The sequence below is a fragment of the Rhamphochromis sp. 'chilingali' genome, assembly GCF_963969265.1.
Source record: "Rhamphochromis sp. 'chilingali' genome assembly, chromosome: 10".
Taxonomy (NCBI): domain Eukaryota; kingdom Metazoa; phylum Chordata; class Actinopteri; order Cichliformes; family Cichlidae; genus Rhamphochromis; species Rhamphochromis sp. 'chilingali'.
The window spans coordinates 2370823-2384099 of record NC_137937.1 but is presented as its reverse complement, the minus strand read 5'-3'; the positions used below and the strand labels follow the sequence as shown (position 1 = coordinate 2384099).

Genomic DNA, 13277 nt, shown 5'->3' with positions numbered 1-13277 from the left:
TCTGGAGAAAAGTGACATTTTCCCAAGGTAATATATATATATATATATATATATATATATATATATATATATATATATATATATATATATATATATATATATATGGAGAGAGAGAGGGGGGGGGGGGGGTTATGAAAATATGAAAAACTAAATTAACAGTTACTAGAAAGAGTGTTTACCCTGGGTTTTTTTGGGGGGGGGGTATATTTTTTATATATATATATATATATATATACTTTCCGTTATAATAATTGTGACCAAAATATCCAAATATAATATCTATGCTCTTCTTTATGGGTTGTTTCACGCACTTCACGCGCTCTACCCACCCCTGCAGATTAAGCAGAGCGCTTTGGTGTCATGAGGAGGCTGTTAGCTGGAGCAGCAGCACTGTGAGGCTGTGCGGAACCCTCTCTGTGCGTCAGACGAGCAAAGGTCCTAGCAGACCTCCAGAAACAGACAGCTCAAACATCTCAGCTCAAACTCTCTCCTGCTCTCTTTCCTTTAAAACTGACCTTTCAAGCAGCAGCTCCGGACAGACAGAAGGAGGAGGGTGTGTGTGTGTGTTGTGTGTGTGTGAGGTTGGCCGGTGTTCCGTGTGTAACGAAGGGAGAACTGCTGCGTTTTTAGACCGGTCGGTAAAAGTGGCCAAGCAGTTCGGTGACGGTGGAACAGCCAATGAACATAAATGGTGTGTCGTGACGCAACAGGGTCCCGTTGATAAGGAGCGGAGAGTCCAACCGGACCTGAGAAGGAGGAACGGCGGTTTTGGGGGCCAGCTAACACTCGCCTATCATCAGTCAACGTAAAGCCAACTCCTCCTCTTCTGCTGTTACGCACATCTATGCAGCCTCCTTGGCACAAGACAAAACATTATCTAAACAAACTACTGTAAAGGAAAACTGCTTCTTCTCCCAGGATTTTATTTTCGTTTTTTAAGCTTGTTTTTGTTTTTATGATTTTTTCTTTCTGCAAAGCAAAAGTAGTTTGCCGTAAGTCTCAACTTGGACTGTTAAGGAGGAGGAAAAGCCTTTCTCAAATACCCAGGTCTAGTTTTTTTCTGTTTGAAATATTATTTTTCGGGCTGGGCGATGCAGTAGAAAGCTGCTGCTCATCTTTTGGCACTGCCATTTGTACTGAGTTACGAACTGTTCTGCAGAAGAAAAGAGGAAATATTTTGCAGACTGTCGAAAACCTGAAATATTACTCCCGGCGAGGAGCAGAGCTGAGATCCATGCAACGGGAGCTTCTATAGTTGGTATGTTTAGTCACCGTAAATGGAAAAGAAAATCTAGAAAGAGCAGTTGGCAGTGAAACATATTATCATGCCTGAGATAAAATAGATGCCACTAAGAGAAGGCAAATCTGTGCGCTTTTTAATGAATTAATCATAGCTTATTAATAACGAGAGCTGGAGAGATTCGGATGACGGTTTCCATTGGCAGATGAGACGTAGTGTGGAGAACACGTGTCCAGTTTTTCCCTCATATTTTTTCCTCCCTGATCTGGATTTCTCGCTTGTCACGGCAAGAAAGGAAACGTTAAAAGATCGAAAATTTTGAGTGGCATAATTGCAGAAGGTTCCCCCTCTCATGGACATCTTGGCTTGCAGATCTGAAGAGAACAGTTATAACATCCTCCCATCGGCGGCTACGATGCTTTTCCATGGCCTCCCCGGAGGCGACGTTCGCGGTGTGGTGGAAGAAATGGACCGGAGAGGAAAGAGCGAGTCAGCGGCCATCAGCTCAGCCATCGATATGGGAGAGTCAGAGACGGTAGGCGAGACTCATGTTTTGGCCCTCTTTGGCTATTTAGCGCAAGCAGCATGGCAGCCTGGAAACATGTGTCAACGGCTGCACTCTTCCAGCTCCAAGCAATCTGATTTTACTTTAAATTCAAACCGGAGGGAAAGTATCCACAAAATGTTTCTCCCCCCGTCTCTAATTATCTTTCATTTATTTGTTTCATTGAAGTTGCTCTCAAAGTTGCTGTTACAGGCCTAAACCTTCTGATTCCTACTGCCATACTTTCACCTAAAACTTAATCTCAGCAAAGCTGCAGACAGAACAAAACCTGAGACGAACAGACAGTGAAATAATTCAAAAAGACGACATTCGTCTGCAAACTTCACCAATTTGTTTTTATAAATTGTTTTTTTAATATATAAATAGTTATTGCTTTGTAAGCAAACATTAAACATTCATATATCTATTAATCTGTCCAAAAAACGCCCCCAACTTTGTCACGTTACATTACAGCAAACAAGCTAGTAAGTTTTTAAATTCATATTTTCAACCTTTCTTTTTATTTTCTATATTTTCACAAAAAAATCCCAAATTGTTAGACTACTTTGTAATAATAAATTATATTTGTAATAAAATCAAACAAGTTTTTAAAATGTGTTTCTTATTATTATTATTATTATTATTATTATTATTATTATTATTATTATTATTATTATTATTATTATTATTATTATTATTATTCAGAGTTTGCAAATCAGAGGCGCGTGCATATGTGTCCGTATTCACAGGCCTTTGGAAAAATAATGCTCGTCTCACAAGGCTTTGTTTCATATTAAAAGCTTTTACGAGCATGGCTGGGTTTATATTTTCTGATAGAAACTGACAGCACAGACACAGCTTCCCATGACCACAAATGTTCTTCAGTATCCTCCAAACCCACACACAGCATGTCAACGAACTTCGATGAGCTTTTTAAGTGCAATTATACGACTGTATGTTTAGCTCTTCGTTTTATTTGGCACATTGCTTTTTGAGTATTCGGGATTATTAGAATAATGACGCTCTGACCTCCCCTGTTACCCGTGTAATTTATGCTCTCTTTGTAAAGACTCTTCAGACTAATTGTAGCTCATTATTTCCTTTACTGAAACAAAAATACTCGTTTTAACATATCTAATTTCTTGTGTCTTTTGATGAAAAGAAGAGCAGCTACTTTAATTTTACTTTAATTTCAATATGTTGTATTATTGAAGCTTTTAAAATACTTTATTATTTTATTAAAATATCTATATCTATATATCTATTTGACAGATATATATCTATATATATATATATATATATATATAGATATATATCTATATAGATATATATATATCTATATCTATAGGTATATATAGATATATAGATATAGATATTTTAATCTTTAGACTATTGTTCTTGCCACACGGGAGTGGTGGCCCTCAGCAGTGAGCTGATATTCGAGGAGAATATCGTAGAGATGCGGTCCTGTAGCTTTCAAGGATTTTACGGGATTTTATTTTGAGTCTCTCTCTTTGTTTTTGTTTTTTTGTTCGTGTGTTTTTGTCCTGACGGCTTCGACCTGCAGTCCATGCCATGCATGACCAACGAGCGCGTGGCTCTGTGCGCGGGCTGCGGCAGGAAAATCGCGGACCGATATTACCTGTTGGCCGTGGACAAGCAGTGGCACATGCGCTGCCTCAAGTGCTGCGAGTGCAAACTCAACCTGGAGTCCGAGCTCACCTGCTTCAGCAAAGACGGCAGCATCTACTGCAAAGAGGACTACTACAGGTAGGAGAGCGCGCAGGGGCTCTAATCCCGGTCATGTGATTGGTGAATATTTGTATTATCTTCATCTAAAGCAGCACCGGGTTTGAGCAGGGGAGGGGGGTAGATTTAAAAACATTAGTAATTCTAAAATGTGTCAATGAAATAATTATTTTTTTTAGTTTCACATAAATAGAACTGATGCTGGCGTTGCAGCGGCTTTTCTGCAGTGAATACAAGCTGTTTGCAACTCTTTAGAAAATGTGATGTTCGGAGTTTTCCTGTCAAAGCTCTTTGAGCATTTAAGACCCAAAGAAAAGCTGTGATTCATGCTGACAGTTGTGCTAAACCCCTCCCCTGAAAATCAGATAAAGAAAGCGTTAGTTTTAAGGTTAGCATCTCTCTAGGGGAGAGTGACCCCCACCACCCCCGCTACCCCCACCTTGCAATAAAAGAGAGCCTCAGGAATACTTTGGGCCCAAGAAAATTAAATAAAAAAATAGAATCCTATTTTGATTCTATTTTAAATACAAAAGGTATTTTTTTAAACACATTTAGCAAACTCCCTTATCTGCTGTCGAGGTTTTAGCACACTCGTCCACAGGGAAACTTTTTGCACCTTCTTTAAGTGCGTCAAAGTTGGTCTGTTTGCATAAAAACACGTGCCACTGCATAGTTTACCAGCACAGCCCACCAGCTTTCGCATCCAGCCGCTGATGAGGTTTCTGTGTTGTCCGCAGAAGATTTTCGGTGCAGAGATGCGCTCGGTGCCACCTGGGAATCTCGGCCTCGGAGATGGTGATGCGAGCTCGGGACCTGGTCTACCACCTCAACTGCTTCACCTGCACTACCTGCAGCAAGATGCTCACCACCGGGGACCACTTTGGCATGAAAGACAGTCTGGTGTACTGTCGGCTGCACTTTGAGACTCTCATCCAGGGAGAATATGAGACACATTTTAACCACGCGGACGTGGTGCCGCACAAAGGCCTGGGCCCGGCCAACACGCTCGGACTATCCTACTTCAGCAGCGTGGGGACGGTGCAGAAAGGAAGGCCGAGGAAGAGGAAAAGTCCTGGGCCAGGGGCCGAGCTGGCTGCTTATAATGCAGGTAAAATGAATCTCGACAAGCGAAAGAAAAAAATGATCGAAATTATATTGAAAACGTGATATAGTTATAACTTGCGTTTGTTCCTTTTTATTTAATTAATGCCAAGTTTTGCCTGAATCGTTTTAGACCTTTAAAGAAATTTAAGAAACAGTTCTTTGAGCTTTTGTCCAAAGTGGAGATCAAGAGCCACGAAGCGTGGAGGGAGCTGACTGAAGCTGACAGACTCCATTAATGAAAAATGTTTTTGTAACATTCCGTTAGAGGTTTTTACTGTGCTGTGGCGTCCTCAGTGGTGACGCTGTTTGAGCTTTACCATACAACTTATTCGATATTTAAAACAACATCTTTGTTGCTTTAATATCTCCATTTACAGTTCACTGTAACTTCAAACTGAGATATCAGAAGATTTAAACCCGTCCTGGTGTCTCTGTAATATTTTAACACCGAATTGTGCGTAATAGTGAACCTTTCCATTTGTTGTGCGTTTTTACATTTTTTGCGCACTTTCCCGTAACCTCTTCTGGATCATACACACTTTGTGAGTCTGCACATTTTCGGCTCAGTTTTGAAGTATCAGCAGCGCGTTGGTGTAGGCGCTAAACACCCTGCACGAATAAGCCTGAACTAATAAACAAAGAAAAAGCTCGCGGGCCACGTGTGGGGCCACGGGACAAAAACAGCCACAGGTTACAAAGCAGAAAAGTGCAGCATAGAAACAAGTTAGACCTTATTTATGGCAAACAGCCTCAATATGCGGACTGAAATATGTGGACTGGACTTTTCATACAACTCAATACAACTAAATGTTCAGTGGCAACAGTGTGCGGATGCTAAACCTTTTTTCCTCCCATGTCCACTTTGTGGAGTGAAAAGAAAAGTTTTTTGATGTGCCGGCTTTTGCTTTCGCCCTTTTCCACTTGTCAGGCTCCATAGACATCTACAGACCCCACCCCCCTCCCCACCACCACCAGAACTCCTCACCCACGCACACACCACCTCACCCTACCCCCCAAACCACCTCCCTGTACCCCTCTCTCACTCGCTCGCACACACAGGCATACACACATTGAGTGAGCGTTTTTGTTTTTTTGTATTGGGACCAGGCCAAACTGGGTGTATTTCAGCCAGATCAATGTGATTTGATGAGTTATTCACTTGAAGAGGGAGTAGGGAGCGCAATAAGTTGCTAACGGCAGCAATATGTGGTTGGACTCTCATCCTTTTCCCATATTCACGTAAAAACAAGGCGATTGCAGCTAACATGGTGTTAAAGCCTCGGAGTGATCACACAAGAACGCTTTTTGTTCGGATTTCTCTTTCCTTAAAACGTAGACGTAGAAAAAGATGTGTAAGTTGACATCATTTCACAGAGTGATTGACGTTTAAATGTAAAAAAAATGTCAAAAGAAAACGCACGCACGCACACACACACACACACACACACACACACACACACACACACACACACACACACACACACACACACACACACACACACACACAAAGGGCGTCATGATGACGATAACGGAAGGAAAAGTAATTTATATAAATAAAATGCTGTGAATTAGTTTATCTTTTTCAATGTGGGCATTTAAGAAAAAACAAGAAAAAGCTCGTGAAGCTGAGTGATGAGAGTGAAGAAGCGATGCGCCCTCTTCTGTTTGCAGCCACACACAACACGAAAGCTTCACCTGAAGAGACTCATGAGAACAGCTCTAACCCTAACCTTGCGCCAGCTCCTACAAACGGCCATAACTGTGCAGGAAGACCAGGGAAAAGGAAACCGTCTACAAGCTGCTTTTCTCCTATTTTTTGTAAAAAAAAAAAAATGCTACAGCATATGTTTTGGCCAGAAAGCAGCATTTGTTCTGCCTGGTGTGTATCGGCTAATTAAGTGAAGTGTTATTCCGTTGGTTTTCACTCACTTCATATTCATCGTTTGCAGCGTTCTGATATTGAACGCGAACTGTTATGCATGCAGCAACACTTTGAATATTGCCAAGAATTTTTCAGGCTGGGGACAAATACATGTGTGTTGTTGTTACTGTGTGTGTGTGTGTGTGTGTGTGTGTGTGTGTGTGTGTGTGTGTGCGTGTGAGAGAGAGAGAGAGAGAGATGGCTGTATCCAGGCTCGCACCTCCTCCTAGGACAGAAAGACACAAACAAATAGACTGGTGTGGTGCACGAGGAGAGGAGGTGATCTGCAGCTGGAAGAAACAGCTGTTTGGTCACTTTGTATTTCTGTGCAGATTTAAACAGAATGAGGCGTTTTTATTGTATTTACAAAGAGATGTGTACAATAATAGAGCTTAGAAAACAATTTTCTTCTTTTTTTTACAGTTTAGTTATTTGGATCAGTCACACTGTCGTGCTTTAAAGTCAGCGCCTCACGAAGCCCCTCAGTGCACAAAGTTTCTATAGATCTCTTGCTGAATTTAATGTAGACGTTTAAATAAAATAATATGTGAAAAGAATTACAAAATACCCCCCCCCCCAAATTTGCCACAACAGTTCTGCCAGAGGTCTGTTTCTGTGAAAAGGATTTTGTTTTTCACCAAGTGCTATATAAATAATATTAAATTGAACTGAAAGCGCAGGTTTTAAATGCCCAGGCTATTCTTTGAAATATATTTTCACCTCCTTGCTGGTAACAGTATAATACTCTGGGGACATGAGAATTTCATAAACAGCAGCAGAGGAATGAAATGATGACGTTAATAATGAGTTCCAACTTGTCTTAACCCACTGTCCTCCTTTCCCTGCTGACATGAAGCGCTGAGCTGTAACGAGAACGACGGCGAATCCATGGACAGGGACTCCCAGTACAGCTCCAGTCAGAAGACCAAGCGCATGCGGACGTCCTTCAAGCATCACCAGCTGAGGACCATGAAGTCCTACTTTGCCATCAACCACAACCCAGACGCCAAGGACCTCAAGCAGCTTGCCCAGAAAACTGGCCTCACCAAGCGGGTCTTACAGGTAGCGCCAGCAGCCTCTCACTTCTCGACCACAGTTCACTTTTCTGTTACTAAAAGTACCTCGCACAAGCCAACAGGGCGACATTTCCAGTGATAACCAGTGGTAATATAAATGAAGTGGTGTTTTACAGTTAGGAGCCAAATCAGCTGCTTTATTTTATGATTTTGCTGTTTTTCATCTCAAGTTCTTGGAAGACTTTTAGGAAACAAGTAAAACAAAATCAGAATTGGATTCCCTTACTTTGTTTCTGTTTTCTTTTCTCGTTTTCATAACAGCAGAAGCAGAATTTCTAATTGCCTTCAGGAAAAACAGACTTAATATTTCTGTTCATGCTGGAAACCAAAATTACCTGGAAATCAAAGAGAAATGTTAAAAAAAATGAAACGTAATATAACTCAGTGGATGATGTGATGTTGTGGTGACGAGTGAGGGATGAAAAGCAAAAAGCTCTGTAATACATGCAAAGAATGCGACAACACAACAGAGCATTTGATTTCCACAAAAGACGACAGCAAATTATCTGGGGTACTGAAAAGAAGAAAAATAAGACAAAAAGGTTTCTAAATCAAAATTTTACTGAGAAGGAAGAAAAAAAACATCCCGCTGCTTTAATTAACGCTCACAGAAAACAAAGCAGTCGTTTTGCTTTGATGCGTTCGAGTTTTCATGTCTGTTACTTCAGCTGAAGCGACTCTCTAGCCGCCCGATTCCCATGGCTCCATCATGACTCCATCACTAACACTTCCCAACACTCAGCTCGGCTGCTGCCTCGTTCGCTCTGCAAATCACAGAACACACTTTTATTACTGGAAAAAGAGAGGAAATCTTATATTCAAAAACATGACAAATAAATGAAAATCCCAGAGCAAAAAAAGAAGGTTGTGATAAAAAAATAAGGATATCGTTAATCTTATTGCAAATGTGTAAAATCATAACTGCATTTCTTTCTGCAAACACTGTAAATAGGACCCGTGTTGCTTTTTGCCAGGGTCAATGAAAGCAGGAGGACATTGCTCTCTATTTTCATGTGCAAGCATAATAAAAGAAATGGCTTAATTTCTTTTGTGTGAACAGCCATGAAAAGTAAAGGCTTTTATAGCTTTTACACACAGAGGACGAGCGCTCAGGCTTAGTGTTTCCAAGTGTTCTTTTATCTTTGTCTCCAGTCAGAACATCTGCAAACAGACTTTAAAGAGACACAAAGAGATGCTCGCTAGATAATGGAGATAATATGGGTATTCTTGAGATTCAGTGACATCACAAGCCGCGTTATATTTTGATATATTTACATTTTTGAAATATACTTATTCCCCAAGAGATACACGTCTGTTGCTTGACTGTGACAGTTTCTACATTTGTCACAGGCTGGTTTAGGTGCGGAGAAGTTTTGGTCTTAGTCAAAGAAAAATTGTGAAATGCGTTCAGTTAAAGCTGAGTTAAAATTTTCATACTTACATACTTACTTAGGTTTCAGATATTTAAACTCCTTTCTCTGGTTTTCATCACCAACTGTCGTGAAACACGTTTGGTGCTTTAGCTGTTAAAGTCAAGTAAGCAAACAATTATGTAATGAATTATTATTTGTCTGTGTCGGTCTTGTGATTGACCCTTTTGCCGTTTCCAACTGTGCGTTCTGGAAACATGAACATGTGTTAGTTACCTCTCAGCTGATACCTCACAACTAGCCAGTTTCCAACACAAGAGGCTGATACCCCTGAGAGGGATTTTCCCAGCTTTCAGGCAGGTATGGGTCTCCTTTATTTTACTAGAGCATCAAAATTAGCTTCGAGACCTGCCTGGGATACAGTAGGTAATCCATCAGCATGAGTATCACGTCCTCTTTTTATTAGTGTCGGTGCTGTGTGGTGAGGCAGCTGAAGAGCCTGAACTGTATTACCTGCTGCAGGAAGTGAGAAGACTGAGAGAAGAAATCATGTTCAGTGTGTTCACAGTGACGCATTACATTTTGTTAGAAATCCAGTTTACATACAGACTGTTAAAGGAGCGGGCTGGCATTTATGTAGCAGAACACTTCAGACTACAGTCTGCAGAAAACTGTATGACCAACAGCAAACATAATGCATAAAAGTAGTGTGTTGAACATGTTGGAAACAGGAGTTCCCGGTTAATCGAACAGTGTAGAAAGGGCAGAGGAACATATTGAAATCTATCTTTAGTGGTGTGCAGACTTTTAGCCCAATATACTGGAAGTGCTCACACCACTGAAAATTACATTTCAGCACCAAAACAAATATATGTGGAATTATTTTACTGAAGGAAACGGCTCCAAATAAAAAATTTTTTATATTTCAAAACCTGGACCCAAGAAAGCAAAACCATCTGCACACTCAGGAACGACCAAATAGGTTGAACTGAAAGTCCTGTAATAATGTAATAATAATGTTTTTCTGCATGAATGTTATTTCTTTATGATATCAAACACGCGTGGGTTTGTTTTGGTATTTAGAAGTGTACTAACAGATCATCCATCTGCAGGTGTGGTTCCAAAACGCTCGGGCCAAATTCAGGAGGAACCTGCTGCGGCAGGAGAGCACCGGGATAGACAAGGCGTCCGACGGCTCCACGCTGCAGGGTGGTACACCGTCAGGCCCGGCCTCTGAGATCTCCAACGCCTCCATGAGTCCCTCCAGCACACCCACCACCCTTACGGACTTGACCAACCCCACCATGCCCACTGTCACCTCTGTGCTCACCTCCGTGCCGGGTAGCATGGATGTCCACGAGTGCCGGAGCCCATCACAGACCACGCTGACCAGCCTCTTCTGATAGATGGAGCCCTTCTTCACAGCCCCCTCTCCCCTGCCCTCCCTGGCCCCATCCCTTAGCTCCCCCCTGCTCACCTCTGCTCCTTGTGGATCTACAATTAAGCACGGTTCACTCCTTGGAACATTTAACGGATTAGAAAACAAAAGGAAGCAAACTGAAAAGGTTTCCTTTAGAGACTGTTTGATTAGTGAGGTGGCTGAGCCTTACACACCGAACATTTGTTGTTATTTTGATGTTGTCTTGTTGAGAACTGAGGAGACTTGATTTGCATTTTTCAATGTTTACAGAGAGAGACTGAAACTGGTCAAAAAAATTTGGAATATTGTTTTTTCCAGCACAGTATTTATGTTATATTGTACAAGAGTCACTGTTAGAAGGATTGTAAAAAATCGTTTTCTTTCTTTCTTTCTTTCTTTCTTTCTTTCTTTCTTTCTTTCTTTCTTTCTTTCTTTCTTTCTTTCTTTTGTTTTGGAAATCTGAGATTAAACACAGGTTACAATATCCTATGACTGCCACGTGCCTTACGGTCCACTTATCTTAACTGCTGTTTCTAAAAGTCGGTCACACGTGAGTGATTTGCATCAGAACAAAGCAGTATGACTGAATTAACTCGACTCCTTGTGCGCATTTATGTATGTGTGTGAGTTCTGGCTTGTTCCTCTTTGTGTTTGTGTGAACGTGCAGTAAAGCCCATTCGGCTGCACTTTAATTTAAAAGAAAAAGGCGAGAGGCAAATAATTCTTGTTTTTGATCTCAACTCTTTTGAATCGTCTTCACTTAAACTTGGCTAAAAAGCTGTTGTTCAAAGTCTCGACTTTTAGTTTAATGCACTGGCGGCCCGATGCAGATCAGTTCATGATACTAAACCTCACCAAATGATGCGATCGATTTCATTAACATCCACCAGGTTATTGAGACCCGTCTCGGTGCATGCCCATTCCTTTTTAATTTTCACTTCTCTGGAACAAACACAAAGCTTTTAATAGGAAAAAGATGTAACATCTCAGCAACATCCTCACTAGTTACTAGTTTAGTTTCTTAAAATTTGATGATTTAGCAGGTGACTAACCCTGGATAGGTTGCCGGTAACCTGGTGGATGTCAAAAGGTTAAGTTCAGATTTAACATGAACTTGTGAACTCAAACATGGCTTTAAAGACACTGTTTTCTGTTGTTAAGATATTCAGTGACTTTAAAAGTCATGTAGACGTGTCAAATTTCAAGTTGAAGTGATAAAACACACAATTAAATATTTTAAAAATGCCTCTTGATCTTCCTTTAAATACAGGAAGAACTGCTTTCAGTTAAATCTTTCATGTTATATATATGTTGCATGAGACCTACTGCGTCCAGCTGTAAGGTATCATAACAAACACCAAGTATCCTGCTTCATGTCTGATTTATAGTACTGTGTTAAATCTATACTGTGTCCTATATGCCATAACAGACATTGTACCTTGATGTGCACCTTCCCAAAAATGCTACAGCGATGCACCTCTGATATGTGGGGAAGTATTATGCCATGTAAAGAAAAAGGAAAGTGCCTCCGTGAACCAAACACGAGCTGTAACTCGATCTAGTTGCTCAAAATGCTAATGCAAAGTAATCTGCCAGTCAGGCTGTTTTTCATAGCTCTGCTTATACGTGTTTGAATCTCAGTCAGAGTAACTGTTCAGTATTTATTACTTTCAAGCCCAAAATGAGTAACTTAGTGTCACTTATGATGGCAGAGCGACACAGACTTGCCAGCGCAAACAGCTGTTCACTACGGCGTAGATGTTACGGGGATTCAACGCAGTACTATAAGTTTCCGATTGCGCCAAAGTGTATGTTCAAAATAACTTTTATGGGAAAAGATTATGTTGGTCAAAGGAATTCACAATATCAATTTCAACAGGACGGCATCAGGAGCAACTTCAGTCAGGTTCAAAGCCTTTTTAGGAAATTCATTCAAGTACATGTGCTCGTTGTGCAATTATTTAGGATATCCTTATTACACAGTACAAATCCTTCATTTTAAAATATAGTTTTTACCAATAAACAGCTGGCAATAAACAATGAAAATAACAATGAAATTTTGGGGGTTAAACTGTAAAGGTGTGTGTGTGTGTGTGAGAGCGAGATGGAAATATATATGCTGTGAATGGGGGAGAGCTGTCGCTGCTGCTTGTGGAATACGGTGATCTGTCCCAGGCTGCTGTAACAAACCTCACTGAGCTCTTCATGTTGTGCTGCTTCTGCACATTCTTGTACGCGTCACTGTTGTCCTCGGTTTTGTGAGAAATATAAACACTATCGATAATAAGACTTGTCTGTTGGAAGAGAGTTTGTACCTCCGAGTGCGAGTTTTCTACATGTGTACATATCGTATTCATTCAGAGATGGCGTGCTGTGAGGGGTCAGAGGCGTTTGTGATGCAGTGATGAGTGGAGTGGCAGTTAAATCAAGCCGCTGCGAGGTTGGATGGGCATTTGGCATTTTTATTATTTCTATTTTTTTATTTTGAAGATTTCTTTTCATTTTTTGACTTTTACGAGCGAACTGTAAAACAGACCATCAATAAATATTTATATTTATTTTAAGTTGAAGCATGTCAGATACCCCGACATTTACTTATTTAGCAGTTTGGATCAACATGCCGCAGTCAACATCGCTAACATGCTACACAAGCTAAGGGTAGTTTCAGTTTTCACTGAACGATACCGCTGTTTTCCTTCTTCCCCTCGCCCCTCCAACCAATCACACTCAGAGCTGACCCTCACTGATGCTGGTTCTGCCAGAGGTCTTTTCCTATTAAAGGGAATTCTTCCTTCCCACCGTCACCAAGTACTTGGTCATAGGGAATCATCACATCATTGGGTTTCTCTCTTG

General features: G+C 40.8%; 1 protein-coding gene across 3 annotated transcripts; it reads left to right on the top strand.

Annotated features, from left to right (window-relative positions):
• The first annotated feature begins 445 nt into the window (after positions 1-445).
• lhx2b (LIM homeobox 2b) lies at positions 446-12994 on the top strand. 3 transcript variants are annotated; one of them, XM_080895146.1, is made up of 6 exons: positions 448-1258; positions 1613-1775; positions 3352-3554; positions 4271-4641; positions 7415-7620; positions 10117-12994. In XM_080895146.1, the coding sequence occupies exons 2-6, from the start codon at positions 1656-1658 to the stop codon at positions 10405-10407; spliced, it is 1191 nt and encodes a 396-aa protein (XP_080751272.1). In that variant the 5' UTR covers positions 448-1258; positions 1613-1655; the 3' UTR covers positions 10408-12994. The 3 variants fall into 3 exon arrangements, with proteins under 3 accessions (XP_080751271.1, XP_080751272.1, XP_080751270.1); XM_080895145.1 differs by having other exon boundaries at positions 446-1775; positions 4274-4641; XM_080895144.1 differs by having other exon boundaries at positions 449-1775.
• Positions 12995-13277: the final 283 nt, after the last annotated feature.